The 17,380-nt window shown below is 42.2% G+C and overlaps 1 protein-coding gene across 1 annotated transcript in view; it reads right to left on the bottom strand.

Annotated features, from left to right (window-relative positions):
- Positions 1-1,854, bottom strand: part of HHIP (hedgehog interacting protein) — an 83,464-nt gene extending 81,610 nt beyond the window's left edge. The window contains exon 1 of the mRNA XM_061991962.1: positions 1,557-1,854. Coding sequence (XP_061847946.1) covers positions 1,557-1,823 — 267 coding nt within the window. The 5' untranslated portion in view covers positions 1,824-1,854. The remainder of the gene's footprint in view (positions 1-1,556) is intronic.
- Between the last annotated feature and the right edge of the window lie 15,526 nt (positions 1,855-17,380).

Genomic DNA, 17,380 nt, shown 5'->3' with positions numbered 1-17,380 from the left:
AGAATGATGTTCTCCAGTTTCACCCATTAGTGAACCAACTAACAAACACAATGGTGTTGTTGTTATTCTTTTGCCATAAGCAACAGGACTCTGTGTGTGGGCAGCAGTTTAGTGGGGAGGAGGATAAGTCGACCCCTTTTTGTCCTATTGATTTTTTCCTATTTGCATGACTTGAGCAAATTAAATGATGCAATATGGCTTTTTGTTACAAAACAAAGTGAGAGATACCACCCAGACACATATGTTGATTCGTAGAAGCTGTTTACATGAGAATGGAGTGAAATCTACCGTGAACTGAGCATAAAAATTCGATTCAGGCTGGGTATTTTTTTTTTATTATGCTTGGGCCAGCAAGACTGAAACACAAGTTTTCCAAGAGTCTCTCAGACCTTGACAACTACAGAGTTGTAACTGAGGAATTCTTAATTAAACCTAAAGCAGGAAGAGGAAAATAACCAAAAAAAAAAAAAAAAGATACCTGATTGTTTATTTCACGTGCAGCGATTCTTAATGACATTATTCAGCAACTACCCTCCCTGTGCATACTCTGGGACCCAACACTCGTCATCATCACAGCAGAGCTTATCACACATGGTTCTGAAGGGTTGGGTACCAACGCGTTTGTAAATCTGCGCAAGAGAATTTAACTTGCTAAAGGATGCAGAGAAGTGATAATGTTAAGAAATGGGTGAGGAGAGGAGGTGCTTCTCTTCACATGACCGCAGCTTGAAGTTGGGCTGAGAGGCTGCCAGGTAAAGTGAAAAGACCATCTCACAGCACCTCGTGTGAAAAACTGGTCATCAGCCACAACTGTGAGACTGGACTCCTGAAGTGGGGATTCCAGGGGTCTTTTGCAGCCGATACATGTATTCGTGAGTAATACATGGCCCCCGAGAAGGCTGGAGATCACAAAGTTTTGGTACACCGGCACCATCTACTATCCAAAAAAAAACCCCTTCCTGACTAAATATGCGGAGCAAATTGGACAAGATTTTCCACCCCGGGGAAATAAACCGGCAATCACCACCAAGTGAATGCACAGCCTCACTGCTGTCAGTGCTTGTACGGCAGCCACGGATCCTCCACCTCCTCCCGCCTCTCCGGGCAGCCGTACCTGCGGGTGGCTTGGCCTCGCCGCACCGGGCCACCGCGGCGCTCCGGGACCAGCACGGGACCAGCCCGCGGCCGCAGCCACCGTCAGAAACTCCGGCTCTGCGGACAATAAAAGTAACTTCTCCGAACGACTCTTGGCTCGCCAAGGGCTCGCTCCCCCTCGATCGCCTGTCCCCTCCAGGGCAGCAGATCCACAAGCCGTGCTCGCCGCAACTCCCGAGCAAATAAATCAGCACCAGTGTCATGTTTCTTCTTCTCCCTCACCGCCCAGGCAGAAACTGTCACCCCTCACACCCCCCCTTCCCCCGCCGCTGCATCCCCTCCCCTGCTCGGGAACGCAGCAGGTTAGCGGCTGGTGCGCGGGCTCGACGCACTAAAAGAAAAAAAAAAAAAGTCCCCCGAAACCTTCCCTCAATCCCAAAGCAGCCCAAGGTGGTGCCTACCTTCGCCTCGGCGTGCAGCAGCCCCTGTGCGTCAGTGCGAGAGCAGCAGGACAGGCGGGGGTAGAGGCCGCGGCACATCGCCTCCCCGCTGCCCGGGGCCTCCGGTGATAGCACCCGCCGGTCTCGCTTTTTCAACCGCCTCGGCGGGGTCCCGTTGAGGCACCTTCTCCTTCGGGCCCCGCTCTCCCCAAACTTGGCATCCCCCTCGAAGAAGCACAGAACCACGGCCACCAGCAGCAGCTTAAACGGCAGCATCTTGAGCATCATGCCCGAGGGAGCGTGTGAATGCACCCAAAAAAAACCCCGGGGGGCGGGGGGGGGGGGGGGGGGGGGAGAAGGAGGGGAATCCCACTGACTTTTCTTTGCACTTCAGATCAGGAAACCACCGCCCTCCCCTAGAAGGGAAAAAGTCTGGAGGAGAATAACAGTAGCAATTAAAAAGCCTACGGAGGTAAAAGTACTTCGGTCACCCCCCGCTTCCAAAAAGGCAGAGGCGAAAAGGCAGGAAAGAGGGGAACGAGCCCCCGAGCCCAGACGGGAGGATGCTCGAAGCCGGCGAAGTTGTGCAAGTGGCACAGGTTTAGCAGCTGCCGCGCCGAGGCGCCGAGGCTCGGGGCGGGCCGGGCAGCGGGCGGCGGCAGGAGCAGCGGCAGCAGCAGTCCGTCACTTGTCGTCCCATAGGAAGGGTATCCCCGAGGTGGGACGGCAGCGGCGGAGGCGGCCGAGCCGGGCGATGCCCCCTGCACTGCTGCCGGCGGCGGCTACGGCTCGCTCGGGCTCTCATGTTTCGCTCCCTCTTTTCTTCTTCTTTTTAAGCCGCGCGCGGGGAGGTGCTGCCACCGCGCGCCCTGCACGTCACCCGGCGGCACCGGCCGCGCGCGCCGCCCGCGCCGCCGCGGGGGCCCGGCGGGAAGCGGCGGCGCTGCGCCCGGACTCGCCCCCCACACCCCCGGCCCGCGCGCGAGCGGCATGAGCCGCTGGGGCGCGGCGAGGCGCGGGGCACGCAGCGGCGCCCCGCCCTGTAGCGGTCTCCCGGCGGCGGCAGCGGGGTCCCATCGGCCTTCTCCGCCTCGGCTTTGTGTGTCTCCCCATGCTTCCCCGGTGAAACAGGAGCCGGGGGTCCTTGAGGGTCGACGGAGGGGGCGGGTGCCTTCCCTCTCCTGTCCGGCGCTGTCTCGGCGGGTAACGGTGGAGCCGCGTCGGTGCCCGGCGAAAGGCTAGCGCTGGTATCTGGGTCGCACTCCCCTGACGGCTGAGGTGCCCGGCCCGAGGGCCCGGCGGAAGAGTACCCTCAGCGTGGTGCAACCTGGCAGACGTGCCGCTCTGAGACGGCTTTGCCATTCCCACCGGTTGCCCTTAGACACCCCAGTCTCATCCGCAAATGCCAGAGGTTTCAGACATACGGGGCCAGCAGCGACAGCCACAGGGTGCCGTCAGTTCCCGGTGGCCTTTCAGCGGAGCTCCAGCATCGATTTTTCCAGCGAAGGTGCAGTGCACTGGCTCCTTGGTGGTCATCAGCACAGAGCCACTTGCACCTTTGTTCTGACCACACAGACTTGGGTTCGCAGTACAACCGTTGGTGATTATGGCAGGTGATAGGGTGCCCATTGCTGATAGTAGGACAGAGTGACATGTTGAGAGGTGAGCACCCTCCTGGTGTGCTGGAGAACAAGAGACCTGGATATGGAAAGAACACGAGGAACGCTTGGTAGCAGGAAAGCACTTGGAAGACTGGGAGCCAGACAGAAAGGGAAAGGACAGCCTGATGTGAACAGGGGTGAAGTACATTTGGGAAGGAGAATGATGTGAGGCCCTGAGGCTTCCAGCCCATGCTAGAGGCTAAGGTCCCCAGGGAGGAGGTGCCACAGTGCACTGCAGGAGGGAAGAGAGCTCCAGCACAGTAAAGGGGCATCAGATTCTTCCCAAGGAGGAGAGGATGGAGTGGAAATCCTCAGAGGCAGCAGTGGTGCGAGTGCAGCTACAGCCAGTGACCTTGGGCAGCTGGACAAATAGAGCCCTGAGGTGTATTTACCAGGGACTTGCTGCTAATCCCTGAAATGAAGGAAAAAATGGCTTGTACCCAAAGAGCTCCCTTAGGAGGAAAAAAGGGAAAGAAGTATTGCATGGAGTTGCTGACATGCAGTATTGTTTCTAAAGCAACTAGGACCTGTTACTGTTCTCCTCACATTTCTTTTTAACCAAAGAAAATGAGTGTCTTCAGATTTATGTTTGAACTCTTATCTTTAAACAGACTGCACTGAACTAAATAGAAATTCAGCATGGACAAATAGTACCTCAGATAAATCACTGAGTAAACATAAAGACTATTTCCTCTCCCTTTAAGTACATTTCTTGAAGGCTAGTGGTTCCTAAACTCATGACCACCACTTGTCTTACCAGTGACTTGTGTGGCTGAAAATACTCCCAACATGAGTTGAGCTACATCAACATGAATGAAGGAGGCCTGTGGCACAGCATGAGCCCCAGCACTCCTGTTGATGAGTGGAAGAAGGACGGCAGCTGTAGGATAGCAGCAGCACCGGTGGTACATTATCCTCAATTTTTAGTTCTAGGAAAAAGTACTGCATTGCAATACATGAACATTTCCTGTGAGCAACCTGACTGGCAGAACTATAGCAATGTAGTTTTACTACAACAGGTATACCATTTTTATTACTCTGATTTATTATACAGAATATCCTGAAATGAAAATGATTGTTGTATAAGGCAGAATATTGGTATCAGGATAAAGTCACTTTTATTCCCAAACAGACACCTTACGGAGGATTACACTGAAAAAGGACACAGCTGGAGATCTCCATGTCTCTTTCCCTGTGCAGACAGATGCTGATACTTTTCCAGTATATTGCATACTCCTGCCCTTCATTTCCCTTACTGGAACTGAGTGGAAAGAAGTGAATCTGGGGCAGATACTCTCTTGAAAAAACAAATGTTCGGTGAAAATTTCTGTTGAGCAGTGGTGGCCTGGTCCTCTCAGTTCCTGTCTCGCTGAAGGAGAGAGGAAGCGAAGAATATAAATCTATGTGATCAAAGTAATACAGCTATTAGTAAATAACCTTTCTTCCTCCTTCAAGTGCTGCCTGCATAAATATCCATTTCTATGTATACCTGTACCAGTTCTCAGAGGAGGTGAGTTTGAGGTGTATTCATTAGAGAATGATTTCCCGAAAAGGGATTTAGATCAAATTGCCAAACTAAGAAAGAGCTGACAGTTTGTGAGGGTCAGTTTCTACATAGAAATTTTACACAGATCTATGATGGAGACATTTCCCAGAAATTCTGTGGAATGTACTGTTGACTTCTTATAACATAAAGTGCTCGAAACTTCAAGCTCTGTAGTGACAGTGATGCAAAGGTGTATAAGTAAGACTTGAAAAAGGCTGTTCTTTAAAACCTCTGAATAGAGGTTGCTGGTTCTTGGGGTTTTATGCAGGAAAACCTGATTTAATGTTAGATTCCTTTCACACTTTAAACGTACATGATGGCTTCTTCAACAAAGTTGTTATTTTTTTTTCAAGTTGGCTGATACAGAATTTCATTTACAAATGTTTTTAATAATGCAAAGTTAAGATCAGTATTAGGATATGCCAGTTCAGAGTGTCAACTTCAGGTGACTTTCAGCCTCTGATAAAGAGAGATAAGGGAATGCTTATGAAGTAAAAACATATACATAGGAAGTATGGTTAATAAACACATAGTTTTTTTAAAGCAACCTGGATTCTGTTCTATGAAGCTCATTACTAGAAAGGATTAGACACAGTAAATGCCATGAAGCTTAAAGTGAGGTGAATAAACTCTGTAATTTGTAACTATATAATTTGACTATGTAGGAAGTAGATGAAATTGAGTTACAATGCAGTTATGTATGAAAGGGTTTAAAAGCTTTTAAAAAGGAAGCAGTTGCTGCTACAGTGTTTGAACATAGCTAGATTTTCTTCCACTTTTGCCTAGGAGATAAGAAGACTGTGGTTATGCATGCTGTTACCTTCATGATATTATTAGCTATGTCGTGATACATCATGATATCACTATCATGTGAATTAAATATGTCAGAATATCTTTAAAAGAGTGTAAGGCTGATTGTGGTATGCACTTGAACTTATAATTTCTCAGATTATTTTATGTTTGTTCTCAGACAGTCATATATATTTTGAAAAGGAATTTAGTTGCACCAAGAAATCTGCTTTAAGGTTTAATGAATTACTCAGCAGTTTGAGTAGAAGAGGAAAAGTGTAGTTATGTGTAGCAGCTAGTGTCAGCTTTGGGAAATAGATTTATCATACAAGTTTGCAGATAGGACCAGAAGCTAGGCAAAGTGATCTCATGGCATCTTAGAATCATAGAATGGTAGGGATTGGAAGGGACCTTTAGAGATCATCTAGTCCAACCCCCATGCAGAAGCAGGGTCACCTAGATCAGGTTGCATAGGAACATGTCCAGGTGGGTCTTGAAGACCTCCAACCCCTCTGGGCAGCCTGTGCCACTGCTCCCTCACCCTCACAGTAAAATAGTTTTTTCTTATGTTTAAGTGGAACTTTTGGTGTTCCAGCTTCATCCCATTACCCCTTGTCCTGTTACTAGCTACTATAGAAAAAAGAGATGTCCCAACCTCCTGACACTCACCCTTTAGATATTTATAAATGTTAATGAGATCCCCTTTCACTCTGCTCTTCTCCAGACTAAACAGCCCCGGTTCCCGCAGCCTTTCCTCGTATGAAAGATGTTCCATTCCCTTGATCATCTTGGTGGCCCTGCGCTGGACTCTCTCCAGCACTTCCCTGTCCCGCTTGAGCTGAGGAGCCCAGACCTGGACACAGTACTCCAGATGAGGCCTCACCAAGGCAGAGTAGAGAGGGAGAAGAATCTCCCTTGACTGCTGGCCACACTCTTCTTGATGCATCCCAGGATGCCATTGGCCTTCTTGGCCGCGAGGACACAGATTTGATGGAAACAAACAGTAGCATCAAATTATTCCTAAACTCCCAACAGATGTTGTCTGACAACACATTTTTTCACTTTGCAACTTCTATAACTTTGCATGCAGTCACCTCACTTTTACAGCTAAGCCCATGAAGGATGAGATGTATCTTCTTAGAAATTATATCAGGGCTGAATTCCATTCTTCCACACTGGTGACAAATGCCTGGTATGCCACAAGGAGGAATGCTGCAGTGTTAGAGCAGGCTAGGAGACAACCCAACACTCACCTTGGTCTGCCTCTGAGAAATTCCGATATTCAAGATACTAGTACAGGAAGATCACCGCTTGGTGTCAGGGACACTTCACTGTGTGACACGAATGGCATTCAGCTCTTGGACAGTGGCTGTGATTTTGTTTTAGCTGGCATTTGAGTTGAAAGGAAGCACAATTTTGTCTTGCCTTTTTTTTTTTTTCTGAACCACTTCCTTGTCAGATGAAATGAGGATGTAATCTCTCCATATCTCATGATTATACTTTTCACTAAGTCCATTGTAATGTTATATTTGTTATTTTGAGCACTCTCCCTAAACTGTGGGATATGTTGTGAAGCCAATGGTTCTACTTTATTTCTTAGTCCTGCAAGGAGCAAGGAGTTGGACTCGATCCTTATGGATCCCTTCCAGCTTCAGATATTCTATGATTCTACAGTTCTGTATTCTTGTTGGGGTTATTTTGAGCACTCTCCCTAAACTGTGGGATATGTTGTGAAGCCAATGGTTCTACTTTATTTCTTAGTCCTGCAAGGAGCAAGGAGTTGGACTCGATCCTTATGGATCCCTTCCAGCTTCAGATATTCTATGATTCTACAGTTCTGTATTCTTGTTGGGGTCACTCTATGTCATAGACCAGCAAGAAACACTCAGCTGTTGAATTCTACACTGTAGATGCTAAAAATTAGAGTTTCATTTCCAGATTCAGTTCTGGATAAAGGTCTTTAATTTTTCATTTTGTATATTTCACTTAGAAAGGAGCAAAGAGAACTTGAGAATCCAAGCTCTGAGGCTTCTGCCTCAGAATTGGCTCCTGAAACTTAAAGGTCCCATCTCCTTGTTTTCTGTTAGCTAGATGGACAGAGACACAGGAATCTGGAAATTTGGAATGAGGACTTGGGCAGGAATCTCAGGGTTTGGCAGTCTGGGGTCCTGTGCTTCTGGCTTTTTTTGGGTGAAAGCCTAACTGTCCTGAGAGTCCTATTAGAAATGAAGTTGAGAGTTTTTTCTGGCTCTCTGCTGCATCATTTGGGCTAGGGTTTCTGTGGCTTCAAGGCAGAGAACTGGAATATCAGGAAACCCTGACTCTGGGACAGTCTTTATGGCAGGAGTTCCCCACAGCTGTGAACTCTGCAAGTCCATTTGCTGTAGCAGCTCCTCTGGTAATGAAGGATAAAAACTGCTGGAATGGTTTCATTAAAGCATCTTGTGGTTAGTCAGAAGTTTATAAAACCATTATATTTTTGCTTATATTTCTGTTTGTGATGTAACAGATTTCTTTTCCAGTATGGTCAGAACATTTCTGGCTGGTTCTACCCACTGTATACTATAGCCCACATAATTTCATGGGGTTGGGAATAACATGTTGCTTGTCTTTGCATACCGCAAATACGAGGTGTGAAAGCTGGTATAACATGAATGAACAGGACTTGCTAGGATATTTTTTATGGGAAAGTAGGTGCCCAGACAGTCACAGACAGGTTTTAGGGATATGTGTTTACCACAGAGTTCCCCATGACTCTTAGAATTCCTCTAAACAAGCTGAAGCCACCTGGACCATCTGGGACTGTAAACTAATGCGTCTACTCTCTAAATATGACTTCAAAAAACCCTGAGTCCCATCTGGGCACAAAAACAATATTGGGTTGATGTTAACTCCACTTGATTGGCCCATCAGGGAATATGAACTACAGATTATTTTAGCACATCACGTCAGCTGCTAACACAAACCTTCAATTACGTGTGTTCAGTTTAGCAACACAGGCTAGTCTAACTAGAAGGCGGATAAAGCAAATCATTTTGTGAGAGAATGAAGACTCAAGAGGCCCCCTTGCCGCTGGTCTGCATACTTTCACTACCTACTGTAATTCACCTCAACAGCGGGTCTCTATTTATATGTCTTACAAAGAGACAAAGGAAACTGCTGTGGGAAAATCTTTCGTACCAGGGACTGTAGTAATCCCAGTACCTGCTGCAGTTTACCAGCCATGTGTATGCTATCTCTTGCTCCAGTGCTTGAAGTATCTTTAGCTTGCTGTAGGAACAATCTGTATAAGATGTCATCCAGGAAACTCTGAAATGCTTGTAATAGTTATCAAAGGAATACAGGTCTTTCTGTATAAGTAATATTCATGTGCATGCCAGAACAAAATGATGGGCATAACTATTTGTACCTAGTATGATTTGTTGCCTGCAAAGCACAAGGATGGAAATTATAGCCCAGCAGTGTTAAAACATAAGCAGCCATGAAGCTCTGCTCTGAGCTGCTCAATGACCGGGAGATCAGATAGGATTCCACAGATTTTTTCTGTGTTCATGCAGTACACGTGCATTATACTCTGTTACATAAATCAGCGTGAGTCAATTCAAATTCGATATGGAAGCTTCCGGAAATTCTTCATAGTAGCTTTCATGTGAAACATGCAAAGACACCACATATGGCATTGCTCCATATCGACGACATATGCTATATTAATTGTGCTTTTTGAGGCTGCTTCCCAACAGTAAAAAACCTTTTCTTCCGTAGCTGAAAAACAACAGTGGAGTCAGCAACCATTATCATATGTTTTCCTAGAACAGCATGTGTCTGATTCATATGTGTAATGTAGCTTTTGGTCAGAAAGATGTATCTAATTCAGCATCATAATTTATCTTTTGGGAAGTAGGGAATTCATCCTAAATATGCATAGTCCTTGACACATAGTTCTCAGAACTACTGAGAGCCTTGGCATTTGGAAGAAGGTCCCAATATACCTAACAGTCCTTTTCAGGCACATGCTAACAGCACTCTGAAAATCAGTTGCTTTGGCCTGTGTTAAATGACCTCAGAATGGTGCCAAATGCTGCCTCACATTTTTGATGTTGCACATGCTTCTGCAGGTTCATGTGCACTTCTAGGCTGTCTTCTCTGTGCCAGTGCAATGGATTCACACCATCATTTTCTTGAAGTGTCAGTTTAGCCTCCACTGATCTGCAGTTACAAAGGTTACCTGTCTTACTTCCCTGAAGGGGGGTTGAGAGCATTGTGTTAGCAGCCTAAATGCTGACAGAGTGAGATTAATCTGGACAGAATTAAAGCTATATTCTGAATCGTAGTCATGAAAAGAAAAAGTTGGAAGAAGCAGGTGATTTTGTAAACAGCTAGTTCTTACAGAGGCCATCCTGTAGGAACCCCTTACTGAAGTGACTGAATTTGACCTGCTTGCCTTCCCTCGCACCCCTCTGATACATAGCAAATTTAAAGCATGTAGATCTTAGATTATTTACAATAGTCAGCCTTTAGCTAAAAAACAGTGCTCAACTTCACTGTAACAAAAATGGAATGTAGACACCAGTTTGGCTAGGAGTTTAGGATGTGCTCATAAAGCAACTTTATCTGCATGGAGCACTGGCGAATGAACCATCAGGTTTTCGGACTCCCTGGTTCTGCAGGCTGATACTGTTTTGCCAGGAATGTGGTCTTCAAAGACAGATTGGACCCTCTACATTCTTCTAAACCTTTAGATAAAGAGTCTATTAACTTTCTTGAGAAATAAATCTAAGTAGGTGGTAGGTTCACACACAGGTGGCAATGTGTGAATCATTTCTTTCATTTGACTGTAAGATGTATGAACAAAGAAGATCCTTGGATAAAGATGTAAACTTATGTGGATGCCAGATGAACTTTGTCTGAACTTAAGGCCGAACTATATTTTTAAAAAAAAAAAAAAAAACAGGATAAGGAGACACAATAGCAGATGCTGGGACCATCTGTTCCTGGACAGCTCTAATAGAAACCGTCTTCTGGTCTATTGTATGTTTCCCCATCAGGTAGTAGTGTTCTCTGTATGAATATGGTCTGCCCGTGGTGAGATATGAACAATAATGACCCTGATCTCCAGGTGAGTTGTCCTCAGTCCTGGAAGTTTTATATGCTGTCTGGTTTTTACAGCATTTGAAATTCTGTGTATAATCAAATGATTGAGTTAAGCACTCCATCCTAACCTTAAGGCATGCATTACAATCATTATCAAATGAACTTTAAGGATGAGATGTACTGTTCCACATAATTTGTTACAGATGTGAGGGAATCCCTAATTTCCCAAGGAATGGTCACTGCAGACTAGATGTTGTTTGGATGAGGTAAACAGGCTGCACTTAACCCTTACTGCAGAGGTTTGGTCCTGATTCTGGCAAGAACACGATTTAAAGTGGTCATGATTCTAGCACTTTAACCTTTCCTACTTACCATATAATTGCTTATATGAAGGCCTAAATGAGTATTTAAAAGAGGAACCACAGTGTTCCAAGGATGGTACAAAGTTAGAGGCTACTTTCTATGTCTAGGACAAGATTGGTAGGCAGAGGTCATCAGTGGGTTGTTGATTTACATAAAGGATGATAAAACAGGATCAAGTTTTCAGACCCATCCACTGGAATAATGACGTTTAAAGATTTTTAATGTGAAAATACTTTGTTTGCAGGGCAATGTGTATATCATGGGCTAGTTGTGCAATTGTGCTGGCAAGTCAGTCAAATATGAGTGGGGGTCAAATGAGTTTCTACTACCATTCAACAGGTTTTGGAAACTTAAGGATTGTTTGGTTGTTCATGAGGGAATACTTTGTTCCAGCAGTCATCTTTTTTCCTAAGGCAAAGTCTGAGATTCAGTGCAACTGTTTATTGTATGCTTACCTGAATATATGTAATGGAGGAAGAAGGCCCTGAGGATGTTTGAATCCTGTGCCTCTGGCAGCCTGAAGGAGCAGAGGGACTGTGTGGGCAGTTCTCTCTGGACCTGTGGGTTTTTATATAACTTCACACCAAATGTTCAGTTCTTCTGGGAGGCTTGTGTATCGCTCCACCAAGCATGGCTTTCCTAAGTATTTGAACTTTAACATCAGGGGCACTTGTATGTCTCAGGAGTAGGTAATCCGTACAGAAAAAACTTTGGGGAAGACTTCTAAGTGACAGCTGTATGTTCCCTGAGAGTGCTGCTGTACCAAGAAATCAATGAATAGTCTGGGAGCCTGCAGAATTAAATCATTTTGACAGAGCTGAGTGGACTTATCGAGTTTCCAGTATTTCGGGGTAGGAGACTGAATTTAAAAAGTTTTAATAACAATTTTTAACATCATGTTAAAATGTAATTTGAAGCAGATAACATAGTAATTGTGAGTTCTCTTTCTGGTTTCCTACATGGACGGAGCCATATAGGACACTGTTAGGACACTTCTAGGAAAAGAACTTGATGTGAAACAGTACCATGCTTCTCTTCTTTCTTACCAATCCTTAATTTAGGGATTTCTTGAATAGGATTCCATATTGTATCTTGAGATCCACCTACCTTACAGCAGTTAGGATGAGATGGAATTCTGAAAGGTTGTTACATTTAAATGGGTTAATTATGATATTTTACATTCTTTCTTAAACCAGGCAGTGATTTACTCATTGTTGGGTAGAGCTAAATAAAGATTTTTTTATTTGAATAAAAATTTATTAATAAAAAAAATGAGGCTAGCACTGCAAAATAATAAAACCAAAACCTGGATAACAATTAATGACAAAATAGAGAAGGAAAAGTAAATAATGAAATCAAGGTTCTTTCAGGCATGGTTTATCCTCTCCATTGTGGCTTCATCTAGATAGAAGCCATTGGACAGATTCCCCTGCAGTTATCAGTCCTGTCTGGATCCTCCCCTTATTATGTACATCTTTCTAGTCATCCTTAGGCATTAAAACACCCTAATACTTTATTTCTTATGAGTGCAAAGATGCTACATATACAATACCTGTTTAATTATGTACTTATGTTTATTTTTTTATAATTATGTTATTAATATTACATTAATATGGGGTATTTTCAGTCACGCACTGATAGGATGATAAAATTGGTTCACATACCACTTAACTATTAACAACTGAGAGCGCCATGGTTTCTGGTTAGCTCTGAAGTAGAAACCGTTGCAGTGAATTCTCATTCTTATTTAAGAAAACATTTATTTTAAAAGCATTTTTAGAGAAAGATGTCTACTTTGGTGACCTTGCTTGTACAATGCATGCAATACTTAGGAGCTTGTTTGAGGAGTATTGTTGAAAATGCGTGGCATCTTACCATTGCTAAGTACTGTTTGTAATAGGAATTGTGTCTTATATCTCCAAACTACCTAATACCTTCTTGGTAAATTATTTAATCAGGCTGTATTGGACAGTTATATGACATTTAAAGGAACATAATGTTTCATTGCTTTATTTGGCATGTAAGATACAGTAACTTTGCATGGCAATCCACAAACTAGCAAAGAACTGTAACGCCACAGTTTATGTTGTTTAATTATTATATGTGATAAACCTGCATCTTTCATTGATATCTAGTGCTCTGAGTAGCTGTTTTAACATAAAGCAACAAAAATGTAGAGATCATATGCTTTGTCTTATAGATGTAATGCTGCATGAGTCTGTATATTCAGAAACATGGTGAAATATTTGTTATCTGCTGGAAAAGAACAGAGTTTCCTTTGGTTCAGTGTATTTCAGAAGTGTGTGAATGCTCAAATGTTCCTATTCAAGTGAATGATAAAAATTCCTTCTTTTTCATAGTTACAGTTCTACATTTTCAGAACATATAAAATACTCTGGAGTTGCAATTTCTTGAATTTGTTTTACTCACGGAAACATGGTTTTGCAAAGAACCACATTGGTTAATACTATGATTTTGTTTACATATCTTTAGAAAGGAGACAATTTGAAATGATGATATCACTGTTTCACAGGTAGCCAACACCCTTGGCTGTATGAATTTTGGCTGAGATGGCAAGGAATGCTGCAACCCAAATATGATTCTACCACCAACTACATCAATGTTTCATACTGAGAATGGATAATTAGTTTTCACTACAAAACTTTAGTTGACACTAAAAAATATGGGTATTGCTTCAGAACGAGTTTCTGGTATGATATATATGTTGAAATTAATTTTTACATGGTGACATATGTAAAACAGTGTCTGAATCACCTAACTTTTGGAAATAGAGTGACTGCACTGATGATATTGGAATAAGACATAATTAAATAGAAAGCCAAATACAATTATTTTAAGAACTTCTATGATTTAAGTTAGTTTAATATAACTCTAGTCTTTTTTTTAAGCACCTTGGAAGTTAATTTTCCACGTGTATTTGATATGTGTTTATATGTTTCCCTGCACAAATCTACATTTGACTTTGTCATCTAATTCATGTTACCATCATTTATAGAGTAATATTAGAGTAAATTTTAAAGAAACTGAGGAAGTATAGCAACTGTAGAAGGAACTTTTATTGGAAGAGTGTTGTAGATAGAGAAAATGTGTGCTTCTTTCTATTGTTAAATTCAATATCTGTAGGTAATAATTGAGACTTCTTGAACTCTGCTCTGAAGTCTTAGCTATAGATAGTATTCCGAATGGTGATTTCTTGCTTTTGTCCTATGGATAATTCTAAGTAAATGAGTTAAGGTTGAATGTTACAGGGTAAAAAAAAAGGGAAAACATTAAATCAATAAGTTGATTAATTTACTTATTGATTGTCTAGGTCTTAATGTAAATTTTAAGTTTGGGAAAGGGAAATGTAGCCCACTACTCCTCTAAGAGACTGAAAAGTGCTAAGAAAATTGGTAAGTTACAGAAAAATTGAAAAATTCTAAGCTTTTGAAGTGTCCATGCTCTAACAATTAAAGAAATAAAAATAACCAAGCTTCATTAAGACCAGTAGCACATTTGCTAAAACCTGTAGCAGAGACAGATTTTGTCCTTGATGTCTGAGTCATGGAAATTCTGTGATGGGACTTTCTGTGATCCTTTTTTGGCTATGTTCAAGACCCACTTGTAAAAGAGAAGAGGGGGCTCATGAGTTGTTTGCAACTCTCATGTCCCTGTTGATTTCAGTTATAAGAATTTCTACTGTGTAAGAATCTGCCCCAAGGTCTTTCTGTAGAGACCCTTCTGTATTATTTTCTTTGACAGGTCTTATGATGCCCTTTTTGCTAACCAGCCTCTCTTGCATTGAATTACTGTCTTCTCCACATCAAATTCCAAATATAGAAATATTGCTAGCACTCAAAAGACATAGTGAACCACATTAATACAGTATTGTTTTCAGATTATGCTTGTAGCATTGGAACTTAAATATAAAGAAAAAAAAAACCCTAATGCTGTTTCACCTACAAACTTGGTACACAAGGACAGTCACTGAGAGACCATTTCTATGGTGCCCCTTTAGAGACAGACACCAAAAAAAAGGGCTGACTTAGACATGCTATGGAAATTCCTAAGATTCTGACTGTGTTGTTGGCCTTAACTGGAGGGAGAGTTCACCGAATCCAGAGAACTCTAAAGTGATACTTCTTCATTTTGCTGTCCTGGATGTTATGCATTCTGTATGTCCTGCAGGAAAGGAATAAATCTTTTTGTTTGTTATTTCATTGTTTTTGTTGCCATTTCCCTCTCCTGTCCCCTTTCCCTAAAAACCAAGTGTTACTCAGTGGAATTCACCTTGCAGAACAGAAGGACTTTTTAAGGCTCCCAGTCTGCTGCACAAACATGTGTGCATACATTGTTTTGGTTAGAAGTTCAAGTATCTTAGCAAGTCCTACTTAATAACCTATCTGATAAGGCTTGATTGTGCTTCACTATGTTTAAATTTTGGGGGGGACTGTTTAGATAATAAAAGTGCTCCAGTGACCGCATTTGTGTAAAACTCCAAAATTAGCAAACACAGCCTTTAGTGTTTCAAGGTCTCAGATGAGTGAAATACCGAAAGGAATTGCATATCGCAGTATTTTACTTAATATCTTAGCATTACCGTACACAATACATTGTGTAAATTTTCTGTGCTATGTTTTGTTGGTGTGAATGGCTTGGTCAGAAAGCAATTTCATGGCTCTTTGCAGTAACAGAACCTGCAAAGGAAAAGGTCATGTGCAGATCATCTAGGTTTTCTCTTGGCAGTGGAGAATCATGCCCTGTATTTTTTGAGAGACTTTTATGACTTTTCCAGCTTTAAACAGTACTATCAATTTGTAGGTGGTGTTGTTTCTCCTTGGCATATTTCCGTAAAGTAATACATATTGAAAATAATGTGCCCTCACAGACTAACAGCATATTTTATACATTTAGAAAAAGAAAATCTGCATTGCATCCAACAACTAATCTTGGATAGCTATTGAAGTGTGGTTACTGTTGTTATTATTACACAGCAACTTTGTTCTATCTAGTTGCTTGTGCTTATGCACTACACATGATAGAATTAAAACTTCCATGATGTACTTGGCCTGAGTCTTAATATCTCAAAGCTATTAAAGGAAAAATAATTTCATGCTGCAGACCATAGCTGCTGCAACAAATAAGGAATTCCAAAGGAGGTTACAGGAACCTTATTAAAGTTAACATGTTTCAGTCCTTCAAAATCCTATACTCCTGAACACATTATTTTACCTTACTTCAAAGACATCCATGTGTGGTTCTAGTGATAGTGTTGTTGTAGCTGTGGTTGTTCAGGGTTTTTTGTTTGTTTGTTCATCTATAACTCTTCCCTTCCTTTTTGCTGTGGCTTTATTTTCACTATTCTCAGTATTTTTACTTAAATTCATAATTTTGATAATTTTAACTGGACAATTCTATTTCATGTAGTTATGGCACTTCATGTGAAACAGTTCTGCCTTAATTTCCTGTTTATTTTTAGTTGCTAATTTTCAGACTTTCCATCCCCTTGGGTTTTTTAAAATCCTGTTTGGTACAAACCAGGGTGGTCCAACTGGCAGCCCAAGGAACAGTTCCATCTGGCCTGCTGTATTTGCCAAGGAGGAGCTAAGAAATGCCTGTAAGGGCATGCACTGATCTCACAAGCAAATGTTACCTATTGCTCAGATGTATAACCATGCTTTAAGCCCAACTGCTATGACATGTCCACCCAGAAAAAGGCTTTAGACGTGCCTTTTCCTGAGAGCAGTCTAGAGGGGCTAGTTGTCCTTTCAAAACAATCTTAAAAGAGGATACTGAAAGTGAAAGCTCTAACACCTGTTCCCTAAAAAAGCTGTGCCACTCTGTTTTTCTTGATTAGACTGATAAATTAATAGAGTGACCAGAGAATTGTGCTTAACCCTGGGACAGTTGGAGATAATGAGAATTTTATTATTGACTCCGACACAGCTGATGTTATTAATTCATGGTAGTTGCTGGCTTTGCATCTGACTTCCATAAGTGCTCTCTATCAAGTCACTGTATCTTTTTCCCTTATGCAAAATAAGCATAGGAATAATAACCAAGTACCATGCACTGAAAGCACCATAGAACCATATATTTTGTCAATTTGACAATATGATTTCAAAGGATTTCATTTCACTACTTTTTACTTTGTGATGAAGAATATTCTACCTTCAGATGCACATGGGTGCCTTGCTTGAAACCAGTGCATCTGCCAACATGCAATTCCTCATAAGAAATGATCTCAAAAGCTGAATTTATCCCATGTACTCCATTATGTTGTACAATAATGACCTTTCTGTAGCAAAAGGAGCCCAACTAAGCATGAGGTCTAACCAGTGCCTCATAAAAAAATAATATCGCATCTTTTGATCTGTATTCCATTTCCATTAAAA

Source organism: Colius striatus, chromosome 3 (assembly GCF_028858725.1).
Source record: "Colius striatus isolate bColStr4 chromosome 3, bColStr4.1.hap1, whole genome shotgun sequence".
Taxonomy (NCBI): domain Eukaryota; kingdom Metazoa; phylum Chordata; class Aves; order Coliiformes; family Coliidae; genus Colius; species Colius striatus.
Note: the sequence above shows the minus strand (reverse complement) of the source record. Positions and strands in the feature narration are given on the sequence as shown.